At 42.9% G+C, this 15936-nt stretch overlaps 2 protein-coding genes across 2 annotated transcripts; one reads left to right on the top strand and one right to left on the bottom strand.

The window, feature by feature from the left end:
• LOC8063535 (novel plant SNARE 12) lies at window positions 6235–9879 on the top strand. The gene is made up of 10 exons (XM_002461051.2): window positions 6235–6507; window positions 6777–6869; window positions 7109–7202; window positions 7291–7328; window positions 7494–7585; window positions 7680–7759; window positions 7895–7951; window positions 8747–8839; window positions 8920–8994; window positions 9461–9879. The coding sequence occupies exons 1-10, from the start codon at window positions 6431–6433 to the stop codon at window positions 9569–9571; spliced, it is 810 nt and encodes a 269-aa protein (XP_002461096.1). The 5' UTR covers window positions 6235–6430; the 3' UTR covers window positions 9572–9879.
• LOC8073080 (serine/threonine-protein kinase haspin homolog) lies at window positions 10009–15225 on the bottom strand. Its single transcript, XM_021454232.1, has 15 exons — window positions 15032–15225; window positions 14842–14953; window positions 14641–14721; window positions 13990–14083; window positions 13391–13908; window positions 13186–13309; window positions 13000–13115; window positions 12668–12779; window positions 12301–12393; window positions 12138–12199; window positions 11796–11938; window positions 10842–10912; window positions 10706–10758; window positions 10530–10599; window positions 10009–10415 (listed from the first exon to the last, which is right to left on the bottom strand). Exons 1-15 carry the CDS (start codon window positions 15045–15047, stop codon window positions 10266–10268), a joined length of 1815 nt encoding a protein of 604 aa, XP_021309907.1. The 5' UTR covers window positions 15048–15225; the 3' UTR covers window positions 10009–10265.

Below are 15936 nucleotides of genomic sequence, written 5' to 3' on the forward strand. Positions count from 1 at the left end.
CAGCGGGCCGGTGTGGCCGGTACCTCGTGACCTGGCTAGGTCCACCTGTCAGAAGCTGTAGCGGTTTGTGTGGACAGCATCCGAATCCGTTCCGTTGAAGCGCTGCATGCAGAGCAAGAGCAGGGAGAGGAGAAGGAGACACATGGCTTAGCTTATCCACGAGGATTTGGGAATAGATCCCCATGCTAATCACACCGCCAGCACGGCACACGCAGAACAGAACCCCCAGGCGACTTGACTGAATAATATCATGTGCTTTCAGCTAACAATCTCAGGAATTTCACCGAAATTCGCTGAAAAATTAAAGGTGTCCTGCTGGTGTTGAAATTTTTGGCATATGTGATTCTAAACGACTTCTGACAGGACTTTCCATACGAGCTTCTGTTAAAGATGGAATCGTAGCAGTAGTAGATTATTAAGCTAGCAAAGAGTAGTGGTGCAGCATCGATCAGTGCTAATTAATCCCGGCTAGGGACGGTTAAGCAGACCTGGAGGACGCTGTCGCCGTTGCCGTCGTCGCCGTCACCGTTCACCGACGACCACGACTTGTCTCTGGGAGAATTTCCGGTGCAGTGGCACTAGCGTAGCGCTAGCTACCAGGAGAATAAAGGAGTGCCAGACGATTCATTTTGGACAACTAGTGGACAGGATCCATGGCTGGATACACACCACAAAGCCATTGCTCCTATAGCAAAAAAAATCTTTACAAAACGACTAGCTAGTTGCCCTTGCTTCTGGTGCAATATATCCATGGTCTAGTTTAGTTTCTCACTGGAGAGCGAGGATTAGATAGAGTTCTCGATCTCCTTTGTCCTTCGCTGTGAGCTAGCTGAGACAGTTACTTTGGGAGGAATTTGAGCCACAATAATCTTCTCCAAGAATCGGAATCCATGGTTAATAAATTTGAGTGCAGATAAAGATGGTGTCGTCCTGATAGAATCTATCTATCATCTCTCTGCGAAAGTAAATGAAAAATGATTCGGAGGTTGTGTGCTGTACCTAATGACAGCGGCCTCCACGCGAAGAGATAGAGCTCCAACCATAGAGCACATGAGCAAGACCACAAGTTCATCTTTATGGTTCTGTAGAGTTCCAGACATACCGCGCCTTGCTAGAAGAACAATATGCATGTGTGTGCCCTATGATGGCGAACACATCTCACTCAGGTCTTCTTGTTCACTATCATCGAATTAGGTAAGCAGATGCATCACATCGAGTACTGGCCACAATTGATTATTCATGAACAATTAAACAGCAACAACCTACTGTGCTCTATCCCTTTGAGACAAAAGATCTATATGATGTTTATCTTAAGTGGATTGATATTTAAGCTGTGAAAGGATCGAGCATGTGGCCTAGAGGCAAGAGGTAAATACGCGTTTTTAAAAATTTACAACTTAAAATGCAGTAGCTGGATTTCCAATTGCAATCATGGTGTGATATATTTGTCGTTGTTTCTAAACGGAAGAAGAAAAATATTTCCATGATAACAAACCACACCAAAACTAATCATCTATTTATTGTCCCCTCGATACAATGGCACGGAAAATAACCTGGAAACTAAGGGCAATCCAAATGCTAGAAACTACATGTAATTCTCATACCTATTAATATCTATATATGCACTATATAGAAAAATATGGTCCCAATGGAGTTTCTACAGAATATTTTTTTATCCAATCACATTCATTCTCTCTCCATTCTCAACCAATTATATCACTTCATGTCTTAGATGATCTCGTGTAGACATGGTTTCTAACTTAGACCCCGTTTGTATGGTTTTTGCTCTCTCTCTCTCTCTCCTCAATATCTACCTTGCCACATCAACAAAAATGCTTAGGTGACACTACAATTAATGTCTATAGAAACTATGATAGTTTCGCAACATGAATTGTTTTCAAGCAGCAATCTCAAATCAATGTCTCTGAATAACGGTCACATGTGCAACGGTCCAAACTTTCAGTTGACACCAATGTGGTAACTAAATCCATTGTACTAATATATAGCTATAACAAAGATCATCAGTTCATCTATCAGCCACTGCTAGCAAATCCAAAGATACATAACAAAAAACAATTGCCTCCATATGATTATATGAATGAGTTTAGTAACTACAAATGAGTTTAGTAACTACAGTTATCCAACAACAAAAGCTAAATGGCAATTTCAAAACCGTCATATCCAGCTACGTAGCCAGAGGTGGGGCTTCAGCCCCCCTACGACCGTAGAACCCACGTAGTACCCCTTAGCTCCTCATACAAATTTTTATTATTGATGTACTTTAAGAAAAGGCTGAAGTTGTCTTAAGGTGGCAGAATCCTAAATATTTTCCTAGATTCGTCACAGGTCATATCACTACTGGAAAACCGCACTATCCCTATGTGCACAAAAAAACTTCAAGAGAAAAGGGAAAAACTATCAAAGATAACAATTACGTTGGACAGAAATCTTTGACGGTAATTTTTTGACAATTGGTTGATATAATATTGTAGTATCGTCAGGTTTCGAAGGCCCTCAATAATCGTCAGGTTATTTATTTTCCCCGTGTAGGTTTACCGTTACCGTCAGAGATAGTCCAAAATTCTTTATGTAATATATATAAATAATAAAGGGTTGTGACTTGCTGAAACTCTAATGACGAGGCAATCTGAGTACATAGCAAAATTCCACTATAAAAACCAAACACCCACAAAGAGATATTCCATGCGAACTTTAGCCTCTAGAGGAGTACGTACCTACATCCATTGTTCGATGATAGAAACATTACAATTAATTCCACTTCACTGTCGTCGAGTAATTAGACAAGGATAACATATCATCGCGTCACTAGTTCTAATTAATGAAGGGGAATACAACCTCCACAGGTTATGCCTATGCATATAAATACGTACAGTTGGAGTAGTAATAATCCAACTCCAACACAGGTTATTACTAGCTGTAACCTGAATGGAACCACATCATGATTCTTGAGCAGACACAGCTCATGCTCATCAGCTCATGGATCTGTTTTTGCATATACGGTGTGCGCGCACCTAAAGGTGGGATAACATTGAACTATGTACTGTCTCAAATTGTATTTTTCCCATATAACCCGAAGAAGAAATAAATGGGTGGAGTGTGCTAATTAAACTGCTAACTGCTGTGGTGCAGCCATTGTAGAAAACCAAGGCAGGGCAGGGCAGGAAGCAGACAACAACAAGACAAGGAAGGGTAAGGGTTTGAGAAGACATGAAGGAGGCCCTCCATCAAATCAAATCACAGCCATGATCCTAGATCCCGGCCGTTGCTTTCAGGCGTTCCGAATTTTTTTTGTTTTTTCTGTAATGCAGTACCTTCGTTTTTATTTGATAATTATTGTCCAATTATAAACTAACTAGATTCAAGAGATTCATCTTGTGATTTACAGGTAAACTGTGTAATTAGTTTTTATTTTCTTTTATATTTAGTGCTTCATATATGTACCGTAAGATTTGATGTGACAAGAAATCTTGAAATTTTTTTGATTTTTGGATGAATGGCTAAGACGAGGCTTAATTTGCAGCCAGGTCGTCTCATGCAGCCCTGTGCCACGTAACTTTGGCCGGAATTATTGGCTAGCTGGTCCCACGGCCTAGCAGTGACGTGGAGAGCCCAGAGGCACATCCTGCTCCGGCAGTTGGTACGAGCCATGGGGCCTACCCGACATCCGTCCTTGTGCAGTGGGCAGTGGCAGGAGCAGAGGCGTGGTCGGAAACTCGGAATCTCTTGTCCGACTCCGACGCGCCGGCGCCGCCGGTCGGTCGCCGGAGCCCGGAGTCAGCCACGTACGCGGCGGTGGATGGGAGCTGATCAGCTGAGTGATTGGAGCGAACTTAATCCCTCTTTGATTTTGCACGCGACTGTGCTAGCTGGCCGCAGTACGTGTACTGATTATTGAATAATTAGGAGATCAATCATGGCTGAGACCTGGATTATCACTTATCAGAGATAGATAGATAGATAGATGACGTGCGTGAAATGCAGGCAAGCTGACGTGCCTGTTCTTTTGTGCCAACTGCCAACAGTCCACAGACCAAGAGACAAAAAAAAAAACGAAGAAGAAAAAAGGAAAAGAAACGACTGATCGTAGCTGGGATGCGAATGCGATGAGAGTTCAATTCATTCTATTATTTCTAGTGCGATTTGCATGCGTTGCGTGCGTTTGGCGCTTCCGCGTTTAGATGAGCAGGACAATCGTGGTCCAATGCCGAAAGGTAGGAATCACGGAATCAGGGTGTGGATCGACAGGGGCAAATGCTTCCGATCCGATTCGTTGTCACACCGAAACAAGCTAGGCCACGTTTGGATCGACACAGGCAACGTTAAGTAGCTTCGCCGTTATCATCGTTGCCCCGCATACGGTACCGTGCCCACTATCTATTTCTCTCTCTCTCTCTCGTCAAGATGCATATGCATGGCATATAGTAGAAGCAAAGAAGAAAAAGAAGAAAAAATTTAGCTAGTTGATGTATGTGCACAACAAAAGCTTACGCGGGTTTACATCGGAAAACTTTAACTTCTATCACATTAAATGTTTGAACACATGAATGAAATATTAAAAATAAATTTAAAAATAACTAATTATACAGTTTGTATGTAATTTGCGAAACGAATCATTTGAGTCTAATTAGTCCATGATTAGACATTAATTATCAAATAAAAATAAAAAGACTATAATACTTATTAAACTCTGACACCTCTAACTACACACGACCTTATGATGCATGGTACGTGGATGGACAGTTATATATATATTAATATAATTGGTTTGATATCACTCCTGGACAGAGACTAGAGTACCATGATTTTTTTTGTTTAATTCAGGCAGAACCAGGTGCGTCATATGGACAAGTCCAAATTGCAATTGGAGATGACGTGGAATGCTATATTATTGTGTTATCTATGATAACCTGCTTCCTATGTTTGATTGATTGAATCGTCTATTTTTGTCTCCCTCCCTTTGTTAAACTAGAGATAATAGTAATTAGTACATCTCGTCGATATTTGGGCCGCTTCTGCCTGATCCATCGGGCCCGATCGCCGCAGTTGGACAGGAGCGTCGATTATCGAGTCGCACCGGCTCCCAATCGGCCCGGAGCAGCTGGATAGGATTGGATTGGGATCGGATCGCTTTGTTAGGCAGTTGTCCTATCACCGGCCCATTCACCTCCACGGACAGGGCCAATGACAGCGCGTGCCGCTAGAGACGGCAACGGGGATAAACCCGCTGGATTTTATTAGTCTAAATCCATGTCATGAATATAAAATTTATCCGCTAAAAATTCATGATCTATGATGGTTTTTATTTGGTGTTCAGATCCATGCCCATCGGATCAGGAGTATCAATCGGGTTGCCCATAGACACATCCACACAACAACAAAGAAAAAAAATAAAACATTAAAATCATGTCTCAGAACATGAAATTGTATTCATTCTTCTTATTTTTTACTTGAATGGACATAAAAATTTAGAATATTATGGACTGATATGATTGCTTCGCTATGATGGATCGGGTTTAAAAAACCTATAGATTTATGGGTTTGATACTACATCCTCATATCCATGCCCATAAACCCGTTGGGTCTAGATTTTTGTCTATTAACAAACTCATGAGCTACCGAGTTTCGGATACCTATTGCCATCTTGACATGCCAGTGCCACCTATCATCTGTTGTATTGTACTGTATTGCAATTGTGGCAAAGAAACACAAGAAATTTCAAAACCATCCCTGATGCGATCATCCTTCAGGCGTTCCCCACAAAAAAAAAAATATCCCGCATTCCCTTGGGCCTTGTTTAGTCCAAAAAATTTTGCAAATAGGAATAGTAGCACTTTCGTTTGTATTTGACAATTATTATCCATTTATGAACTAACTAGATTCAAAAGATTCATCTCGTCAATTTCGACCAAACTGTGTAATTAATTTTTATTTTTATCTATATTTAATACTTTATGTATGTATCTAAAAATTTAATGTGACGGAAAATCTAAAAATTTTGCAAATTTTTTTAGGACTAAACAAGGCCCTAGTCACATAGCACCAGTGCTACGCCTACGTCAACGTTGCGTTCGAGGCTGCGAGGTCTCAGCTCAGTCCTCCCAGGCCCAAGCGCACGCGCGTGGGTGGGAACGGGAGCACAGCTCGGCCCCGGCCCGGCGGCCCGGACGGACCCAGGCACCCAGCTCAGCAACGGCTCGTCCTCCCACCAAACAAACCGAACCACCGCCCGCTGTTTGCTTTCCTTTCCTTTCCTCTCAACGCCAGCCACGCCGAGAGGAGAGAGACCAACCGCCGCCACCGGAATGGCGGGGTGAGGAAGCCGCGCCGGACACGACAGAGGAACCTCCGCCGCCGCCGCGGCGACCAACAGACACCGGGTAGAGGAAGGGATCCAGCCAGCCAGCGAGCCATGGGGAGCGACGTGCCCATGAGCCCCGAGCTCGAGCAGGTGGACGGCGAGATCCAGGACATCTTCCGCGCGCTCCAGTGAGTCAGATCCCCCTCCCTCCCTACCCCTTCCCTCTCCTTTGCTTCCACCAATGCGCTTCTCGCCGCCCTCTCGGTCTCGGATTCGGTCGCGCGGCTGGACTGGACCGAGGAGACGCTTCTCCCGCCCTCGCGGCGGCCGGTGCCCGGATTTCGTCGGCTCCTGCTCCACTCGTTCCTTTATATACCGCTACTACTCCCCTTCCGCTTCTTACGTCCTGCTCTGCTGCACGCTAAGTCTTAATTCCGTCTCGCGCTGCTTGCTCCAGGAATGGGTTCCAGAAGATGGACAAGATCAAGGACTCCAGCAGGCAGTCCAAGCAGCTGGAGGATCTCACCGCCAAGATGAGAGAGTGCAAGCGGTACGTCAGCCTCAACTCAGCCCCCGTGTTGTTTAAGCTAATAACGCGTACCTCACCCAGATTTAGCTTTCCCCACCTATACTCTACGTGGCATTGCTATTCCTGACTCGAATCAGAGACTTCAGATCCTCTTTTTTGATCCAACATGGAAGCGCCTTGAGACTTTTTTTTTTTGAAATCAGCCTCGTGATTCTTTATTATTAGTTGGCTAAAATAAAATAGGCTTCTATCATTTGCAGTTTGATCAAAGAATTTGACCGTATACTCAAGGATGAGGAGAAAAAGAACACTCCTGATGTCAACAAGCAGCTCAATGACAAGAAGCAGTTCATGGTTGCTACTTGTTTTCCTTCACATTTGTCTTTTGTTGTTTGTTGGTTTAGGACACGAGTATAATTCTCTTTCTTGTGTGCTATTACAGATCAAAGAACTCAACTCCTATGTAACCTTGAGGAAAACGTAAGTATAAGCCTTTCCTCTTTTCTTTTTTATTTATGATGCCCTCAGAGTTGAAGCATTCTACGTTGAATCCCTTATTTGCAAATTTATGCCGGCAGCGTTGTTTGCTCTGTTGTATTCACTTTATGCTAAGATGTATTCGCTGCATCTTCTTTGGTGTTGCAGGTACCAGAGCAGCCTCGGTAATAAGAGGATCGAACTATTCGATACTGGTAATGACCAAGTGGCTGACGAAACTCCAGTTCAAATGGCATCAGGTGGTCATCAGTAGCTTTTAATATTTCTAACAATATCCTCTTCAAACATCATAGGTGTCAACTTTCTCACTAATGTACCTGGATGGTTTTACAGAAATGTCAAATCAAGAACTCATTAGCGCTGGAAGGAAACAAATGGACCAAACTGACCAAGCCATTGAGCGCTCAAAAATGGTGTGCAACTAACATACACACTTTTGTTTTCTTTTTTTAACCATCAAGCAGAAGTCTGCTATTGCATAAAGAACACAAAATATTCCTCAAATCAATATACCCATAATGGATTTTAAAGGAACCATTTTCCTGTAGGTTGTTGCACAAACTGTTGAAGTTGGAGCTCAGACTGCTGCAACTCTGTCACAGCAAGTAAGTTTTGTTTTACAACCAATTTTTTCCATCAAGTTTTTGCTAAGCTCTACTGGGGCTTACTGATCACAAAACTTCCATAATTGGATAAGGCCATAAACTATTATAGTGATGCTTGCCTTCTTTCCTTTCTTTCTTTCTTTCCTTCTTTCCCCTTATCTGCATTCATTTGACAATAGATTTGCATGCTTTATTTTACCTGTAAATGGTTCACTGCTCTGTCCCACTGATTGTCAGTCACTCAGTCAGTCAGTCTTGAATATATTTGAGAATGGACACAACCCAGAGGGCTTCAGTTAGATCAACAATAATTGTCTCACACTATTTGACATAATGTTAATCAAAGTTTGGCTGTCTATTTACTTGAGACACTGCTGTAGTGCTGTAGTATTTATAGTTCAATCACAATCTGTGCACTAAACAACTCGATTGAAGGACTAAAAAGTCCTACTACATTTTCCATTTGAAGTATGTTCACAAATATTTCTTTAGACCAAAGAACAAAGGACCTTGAGATTCCATTTTTCTTATGAATAAATATCAATCAATCTCGACACTTTCCAGAGCAAATGTAGCTTCTTTTATATTAGCATATGCTTCAGGAATTGGATATGTTTGTAAAGGCAGAGTAGATGTTCTATATGCAATAAACAGTTAATATTTAGAATCTGATTTCTTTATCTATTACATGTATAAGTTGCATTTTACCTGTATAAGTTGTTTCCCAAGGTCAACATGACAACATCCATATGCTCGTGTGATTGTTTTCTGAATATCATTTCATCATTTTTTCAGACAGATCAAATGAAGAGAATAGGCAATGAGCTAGATTCTGTCCACTTTTCACTGAAGAAGGCTAGCCAAATGGTGAAAGAGATTGGCCGCCAGGTTCTCCCTCGCTCTCTAGCACTCAATGCTTATTTTTTGTTACTCTTATGAGGCTGAATTTGCAAGATTTTCCATTTCAGGTTGCTACTGACAAATGCATTATGGCGTTCCTGTTTCTTATTGTCTGTGGTGTTATTGCAATAATTGTCGTCAAGGTATGTTGCTGACTCTGAAGGTAGCATTGTATTTCTTTTGTGCCTAAATAGGATTAGCTATGCTTGCTGTGTAGTTTAGGAACAGAATCTCCACATTGAGTAGAACTAGTACCAGTAGCCAACACCTTTGTGGCTGGTCAGTTGTGCCCCCTATCAAAGACAATTTGAGAACACGTCGTTGGATTGCTAATTTTCAAACAGTTCTCCTTGAATTTCAGGAATTGAAGTTGGGTGACTTTTATGTTACTTCTTTAGGGACTAGTGCTAACTGCTAACAACTTGAACAAACATAGTGATGATTGAGAATGATGATTCACGTCAGGCCTTAGTTCACTCAAGCATACTGATTTTGTGTTTGTTTTGAAACCCTATCTATCCTATTTCTCCTAACGAGGATCTTAGACCGTCTGCTGGTTTTCCTACACTGTACAATCAATAACCAAGAGGTTACCCTTCTTTCTCACAGATTGTCAACCCACATAACAAGAACATCAGAGACATTCCGGGGCTGGCACCTCCCGCCATGAACAGGAAGCTGCTGTCCGTCGATGCTTTCGGAGGGCTCCGAGCGCTGTGAATGGCTGCCCCCTGCAGTACATCAGAGTTCTCCTGTGAGCCACACGATACATGATTTTGCGATTATTTTGTGCTTGTATATTGTCTCATGTTGTTTACGCCTGCCCATTCTTTCCCTATTGCGTTGGTGAGTAGTAGGTTCAGGTTTCTAGCGGCACTCTTGTTGTTTATTGCTTGCGAGCACTGGCTTTCTGGTTGTCTGTGTATACGCGGTAGTGATGTGAATGTGAGAATTGAAATTCTTCATGGTTCATTCTTGTGAGTTGTGACTCAGGTTTGTGAGCTTGTGGTGAAGGTTCTCACTTCTCAGCTTGGCATGCGTCTCCTCTGTTTCTGCCGTGCTGTGGTTTTCGTGCTTCATACTGCGGCACCACTGCTTTTCCTGTGCTTCTCTGTACTCGAAGACCAGGCGTTACGCCGCGTACAGGATACAGAAACTGGTAGGTTGCATCGTGGGTTCCGATGGCATCATCAATTCATCATGGCAAGGAACCAGCCACACAGCCAGGACCAACGTGATCAATTAGGCGCTAGTTACAAAAGGCGCCCGGGCAACAGCAACCTCTCTTGCGCACCCCGAGGCATTGCGTTCTCTGCACGTCAGGTGTTTTCGAGGTCATAAGTAACACACTCCTAAACAACTCTGAACCCTAACTCAGCACCCTACATTTCGATCTGCCGGTTCGCAGATCCGCCTACAGAGGAGGCATTGAAGGGAGCTCGTCATCCTCGGCCATCAACACATCAGCAAAGAAGGGATCGCGCAGACAATCTCCAGCGGACTCGTAAGACGCCAGGCGTTTCTTGAACGAGCGAAGCTCCCGCTCAATTTTGTTGCCAGCAGCCTAGCCAAAAGTGTTCACAGGGGTAGAATTTAGAAAACGCAGACGCTGGTAGATTCCTCGGTTCACAGGTAATGTCAGTAGGGATTGAAAAGCGGAGGGGAATGATGAACTCACAAGTGCTTTCAGCTTCTGTAGCACCATATCGACAAGGTAGATTAACCACGCCACGTTTGTCTTCGGGAAGCTGCAATGCAAGTACAGATTCAGGACCAAATCTGGCGTCAAGTAACTTTTTCAAGGGAACTTCAATGTCGCATGCGCAACAGAAGAGGATTCTGATTACTGTTTACCTGCCCTCCCAGTGTTCCTGGGTGATCTGTTTCATTCTTCGATACGTTTCTGCCTGCAAACAACGAGATGCAACGTGTTAGGTAAAGGACATAATAATGTTTTAACATACTACTCTCAGGCAGATCAGAAGAAAACCTGCTTATCTCCCCTTTTCCCTTGGAATAGTGCAGGGTCCGCAGACAGGTCAAGGAAAAGAATGGCAGTCCCTATAACAAATATCAAGGAATATAAGAGAGGCACAAAAAAAGTCACAGCATTACATGTCCTATTCTTTAAATGATCTACAATCACTTTTGTGCTAGAAGTAACAAGTAAGAGGTTTCAAAATGTTGTTGCTGATTCCGGGCATCAACTGTTTGTCCTCCTCAACTCTGTTCATATATTCAACTTTTCAAGCTGACAAGAACTGCAGTACAATAAGAGCAAAAAATGACAAGTATTCTTTTTCTGAAGCAGACATTGTGTTGTCCTTATCTACCATATGAAGTATTATCTATTCTCCTTCACCATGAAGGCCTACAAGTTCACATACTTGCAAGAAGTTGGCTTCTGGCTAGATGGTTAGGCTAGGCAGTGCCCGAGCTTCAGCAAAATCTTACGGGGCGGGCGGGGGCACTACCGATGCATGGATCAAGTTAGCTGTGCCCCAGGTTGTTGTTCTTACTTAACCTCTGCCCCTGTGGCTAGGACTATGAGTGTGCATCCACCCCACCAAAGTTCAAACCCTAAATTCTGAGTCAATTTGTAAATTTCTAGTGTGTAAAGGACCAACAACACGTGTATGCTGAGTGTGTCTATATTGTACTTTCTAAAAGAGTCAATAAACTTGGATAAGTTAGAAGATTGCCACATCGAATTGAACTTTAAGGGATATCTCTAATCCAGTAAGGTGACCAAGTATTTGTAATTCCCTTCTATCAGTTGCAGCAATTTCTTATTTACACATGGCAAAAAATTGTTGTACAATTGTCACAAATGATGAAAAACTTCAAAGACTAAAGGAATATTGCAAACTGCAGAAACAGCGGTAAATGCAATGCAAAAATCAAGAACTTAGTCTGTTAATAAGTACAAATATTTCTGGGGTACCTGTGTTGATCCGAGAAAGAGTGAAGTCAATTATAGAGACGTTCAGCCCAAAAGTTCTTGTACACATCCTCTTCCCTTCAAGGGTGAAGCTCATTGTATTATTTGTGTCTGGAGTTTCATCATGAGCCAAAAGAATGTTACCCCTGCCATGCCACGCACATAGTGGTGTTAACTAAAATATGAAATATAGCATTAGGTTGTGAAAGATAAAGCACTTAGTTATGAAATATATTTCCATGATTTTGTCATACAACACACTGTTTCCATTATACAAAGTGATATTGGCTCTGAGATTTTAATTTAAAGACATAAATCAACCAAAGGTGTGTTGGGAGGACAGACCAGTGCAAATCTCTATGTTCAAATTCACAAGCACTTTCAGCTACTGCTAAGGAAGCGGTAACCTGCATCAATAGAGTGAAATATAGCTGTCCTTAGAACTTTATAGTTGAGGTCACACATCACACATGTATAATATTTATATTATAAAATTCATTGTGCAGACCTGAACCAGTAAACTGTGAGCCTCTTTATAGTCATCTAGAGCGAAACTTTCAAGATCAGTGCCACCATCAGCTAGCACAAAGACAATGTAGCACTGAAAACAAAGATTACTTATGTAAGAGGTAAATTAAAAGGCATGTTCGTTTCCCATGTTTACAGGTCGTCCACTTAATCGCGATTAATCGTCCTAAATCGGTCCCTGGTGACCGGCTTGGGGTACCGAGGCGATTAGTTCGATCAGAAAGCTAGTCGTCTGATTAGTTGTCGATTAATCGCGATTAATCGCCTGATCGATCCCATGGCGACTAGACAACTTGTAAACATTGACCACAATGACGATATTTTGTTTCCCTGAGATGAGAACTTACCTGTTCCCTTGTAAACTCCTTTGGATGGTCATTTTCAGATCCACGTTCTGCATCATAGTCTTCCCAAGCACGAATCAGAGAAGGGTCATATGGTCCTTGACAGACCCGAAAGCTGCAAGATATATGAACTTGTGAGGCACTCAAACCAAGGTATTTAGTGTTATTGAAGTACCTTTGTACAGACTAAATCAAAACTATTCATAGCCAGGCTTTAATCATTTAGCACTAGATAAATAGCATTGTAGAATTTTGAAAGAATACAGGTTCTTCATACAACAAACAGTCAAAGTTTTATGTATTTTCCCATTGCAAAGATAATGGAAGGCACATACTCTTTTGTCTCAATGAAGCCATTGCATGAATTTGTTTTAACATCATCACCCCGGCCTGCTCTCAGATTATTAAGCGTTAGAGAAAGTAAGACTTCCTCAAGTATTTCTTCCGATCTCTACAAAACAGAACCACCTCATGAGTACCAAACAAATATAGACCAGATAACACTAACTAATGAAGTGAACCTTTTGGCTTTCTCCATTGACTAACAAGTCTCCGTCAAAAGGTACCACTTTGCACACTGTTCTTCCAGCCTTGTAGGCCTCCCCATAGGTCCCTTCACCAAGCTTCTTGATGCTGCCAGGCTCACTATCCATGGACAATATAATTAACTAACGGTAAACCACAAAACAAAGGAATAATATTTATATTGAAAGGTTGAACACCTACCAATAAGCAGAGAACACTTCTGCTAGGGTAACTGGTGCAGACTGCCTGCAAACCATGAGGAGCTGATCAAAAGCAGTCAGAGCTTCACCATTCCATGGAATGCTGGCTTCAACAGGCTCCTCCTTAATGTTCACTTTACCAAATGATGTAATCAGGCTGTCTTTTGCAGTGCTCTTTAAACTGATATCAGTGTAGCCTTCAGGGATTGCCCTTCCAGCAGTGCATGTCCCTGACCCTCTGTTAGTTGTACTGTTGTTACTGAGGACTGATGGTAAGATTGGCGTCTCCATAATGTCAAACAAGGGCTCGGATGACGCACGTCTTGCAAGACTAGAAATGTTCCACCTCTCCAAAATTGCAGGCAGATCATGAGTTATGATATTCTGCTTCATTTCTTTGTTCCACGAGGCAAAGTTCTTAGGAGAAGGACTTTCTTCCATGAGATCAGAAGCATCGACCTCTTCAAAATACGCCTTCAACTTGCTAAAATCAGGAGGAGGACCACCCAGATGTTTCTTCTGTAAACAACATGGCGATCTTAACAAAAAAACTATTTCAACAGAATCAGAAAAACATGCACGTATAGATAGTAGGCTCACCACTCGGTTGCACGGCTTGGGTGGTCGTTTCAGTGCTCCACAGGGTTTCTGTTGAAGACTTGCACCGGGTGCGACAAAAATACTCTCTCTCCCTCTGTATTCAAAACTTTTGTTAGCTAAAACCTTACTTGAGATTCATATAGTGCCAAGAGTTGCTAACAAGGTGAAAAAGTTTGTTTAGAGGTTGGCTCATAACAATCTGCCAGTACATTGTAACATAGCAAGGAGAGGGATTAAATTAGATACCGTGTACCCAATGTGCATTCATATGGATGAAGACTGTAGCCATCTTTTTTTTTCAAGTGCAAACATGTCAAGGAGCTCTGGTGAACAATGAAATGTGAAAAATAGAGAACTATGCTGGAAGGTTGCAATTCAGGTACTGAGACTATCAGTTTGGTCCCCGGTGTGGAACAGCAAGTGCAATAGAATGTGTAATCAGGTATCGGATTGTTTAACTACTTATGGTGCAGGTATGTATGCCTCTAATCCTAATATGTTGGACCATCCATCCACCAGACTTTGTAAAGGAATCGGTTTCTAGTGACATCCATGGAGACAATGCCTAATGGAAGCGTTTGTAAAGTGAAAGTAAATCTGCGCATCACATGAACAAATTTGCTACTGAAGAGAAATGGAAGCTAGGCGCACCTGATGGAGAGCGACCGGTTCCAGCTGGTCCGCTTTCGCGGCACGAAGCTCGGCCGCCGCAGGCCGCTGAAGCTGGCCCTCCTGCGGGAACAGGAAAACGCGTTACCCAATCACGGCAGAGGCAGCCCTAAATCCACAAAACCAGTGACATGCCGGCGAACGAACGAACGAACGATTGGCAGCGGGCAGGAGCGCTCTTACGTCTCCACGTTCGTCCTGCCCGCCGATGACTCGACCAGGCGACGACCGTACACGACGGCGACGTGGGGCGGCCGGGCCCGGCCGCTGGCCACGATCTCTGACCACCGGTCGTCTGTGCGAGAAGAAGAGAAAGCGGGTCAGTGGGCGGCGCGATCACCCCGCGGGGCGGTGGCGGCGGCCGGGCTCGTACCTTCTCGAGACGCCATGGCGGCTGGGGCTTCGGCGGGAGGGCGAGAGGGAGGTGGACGGAGGAGCGTGGGATTGGGGTGGAGGGGAGGGGGTCGTCGGGTCGAGGCGGCCAGGCGGGGGTGCGTGTGAATTTGAATTCCGCGGCCGTTGGGAACCTGGGATGGCCGATGGCGACGCCGAGGTCCGAGTCCGAGGGGAAGGAGTAGCAGACGAGCGGTGGTGCGGTGGCCGGGAGTGGACACAGAGAAGCTTGGGCCGGGTCACGGGGGCGGATCTCGTGGGCCTGTCAGTTACTCAGCGGCGCCTTTGGCCCTCTCAAAATCACAGGACATATATGTAACTGTAGCAATAGCAATTAGTTTTTAATCATAAACTAACTAGACTCAAAAGATTTATCTCATAAAATACACATAAAATATGTAATTAGTTATTTTTTTTATACTTTCTTGGTGTCAAAATTATAAGCCACTTTGATTTTTTTTATATATCTTTTTTTCTATGTATCTAAACATAATATCAACATTTGTATCCACAACTACAAATTCATTTATCATATAAAAGTATGTGTTTCATGTTAATCTAATAGTATACTCCCTCAGTCCCTGGTCAAACTTTTAAAACTTTGATCAAATCTCTAGATAAAAAACGTTAAGATTTATAGTACCAAATTAATACCATTAGATTTATAGAATATATTTTCATAAGATACTCATTTTATGTCATAGATATTGATGCTCTTTTCTATAAAGTTAGCCAAACTTAAACAAGTTTGAGTAGCATGGATTTTAGGAGTAGAAGCTTTCAAAGACATTGACTACTTGTGAAATGAGACGTGCGTTTATTTTAAAACAGAGGGAGTAGCCTTCTCTTGCGTCCATTTTGCGGCCTTATTTAGTTTCAGGGTGT

Source organism: Sorghum bicolor, chromosome 2, assembly GCF_000003195.3.
Source record: "Sorghum bicolor cultivar BTx623 chromosome 2, Sorghum_bicolor_NCBIv3, whole genome shotgun sequence".
Classification (NCBI taxonomy): domain Eukaryota; kingdom Viridiplantae; phylum Streptophyta; class Magnoliopsida; order Poales; family Poaceae; genus Sorghum; species Sorghum bicolor.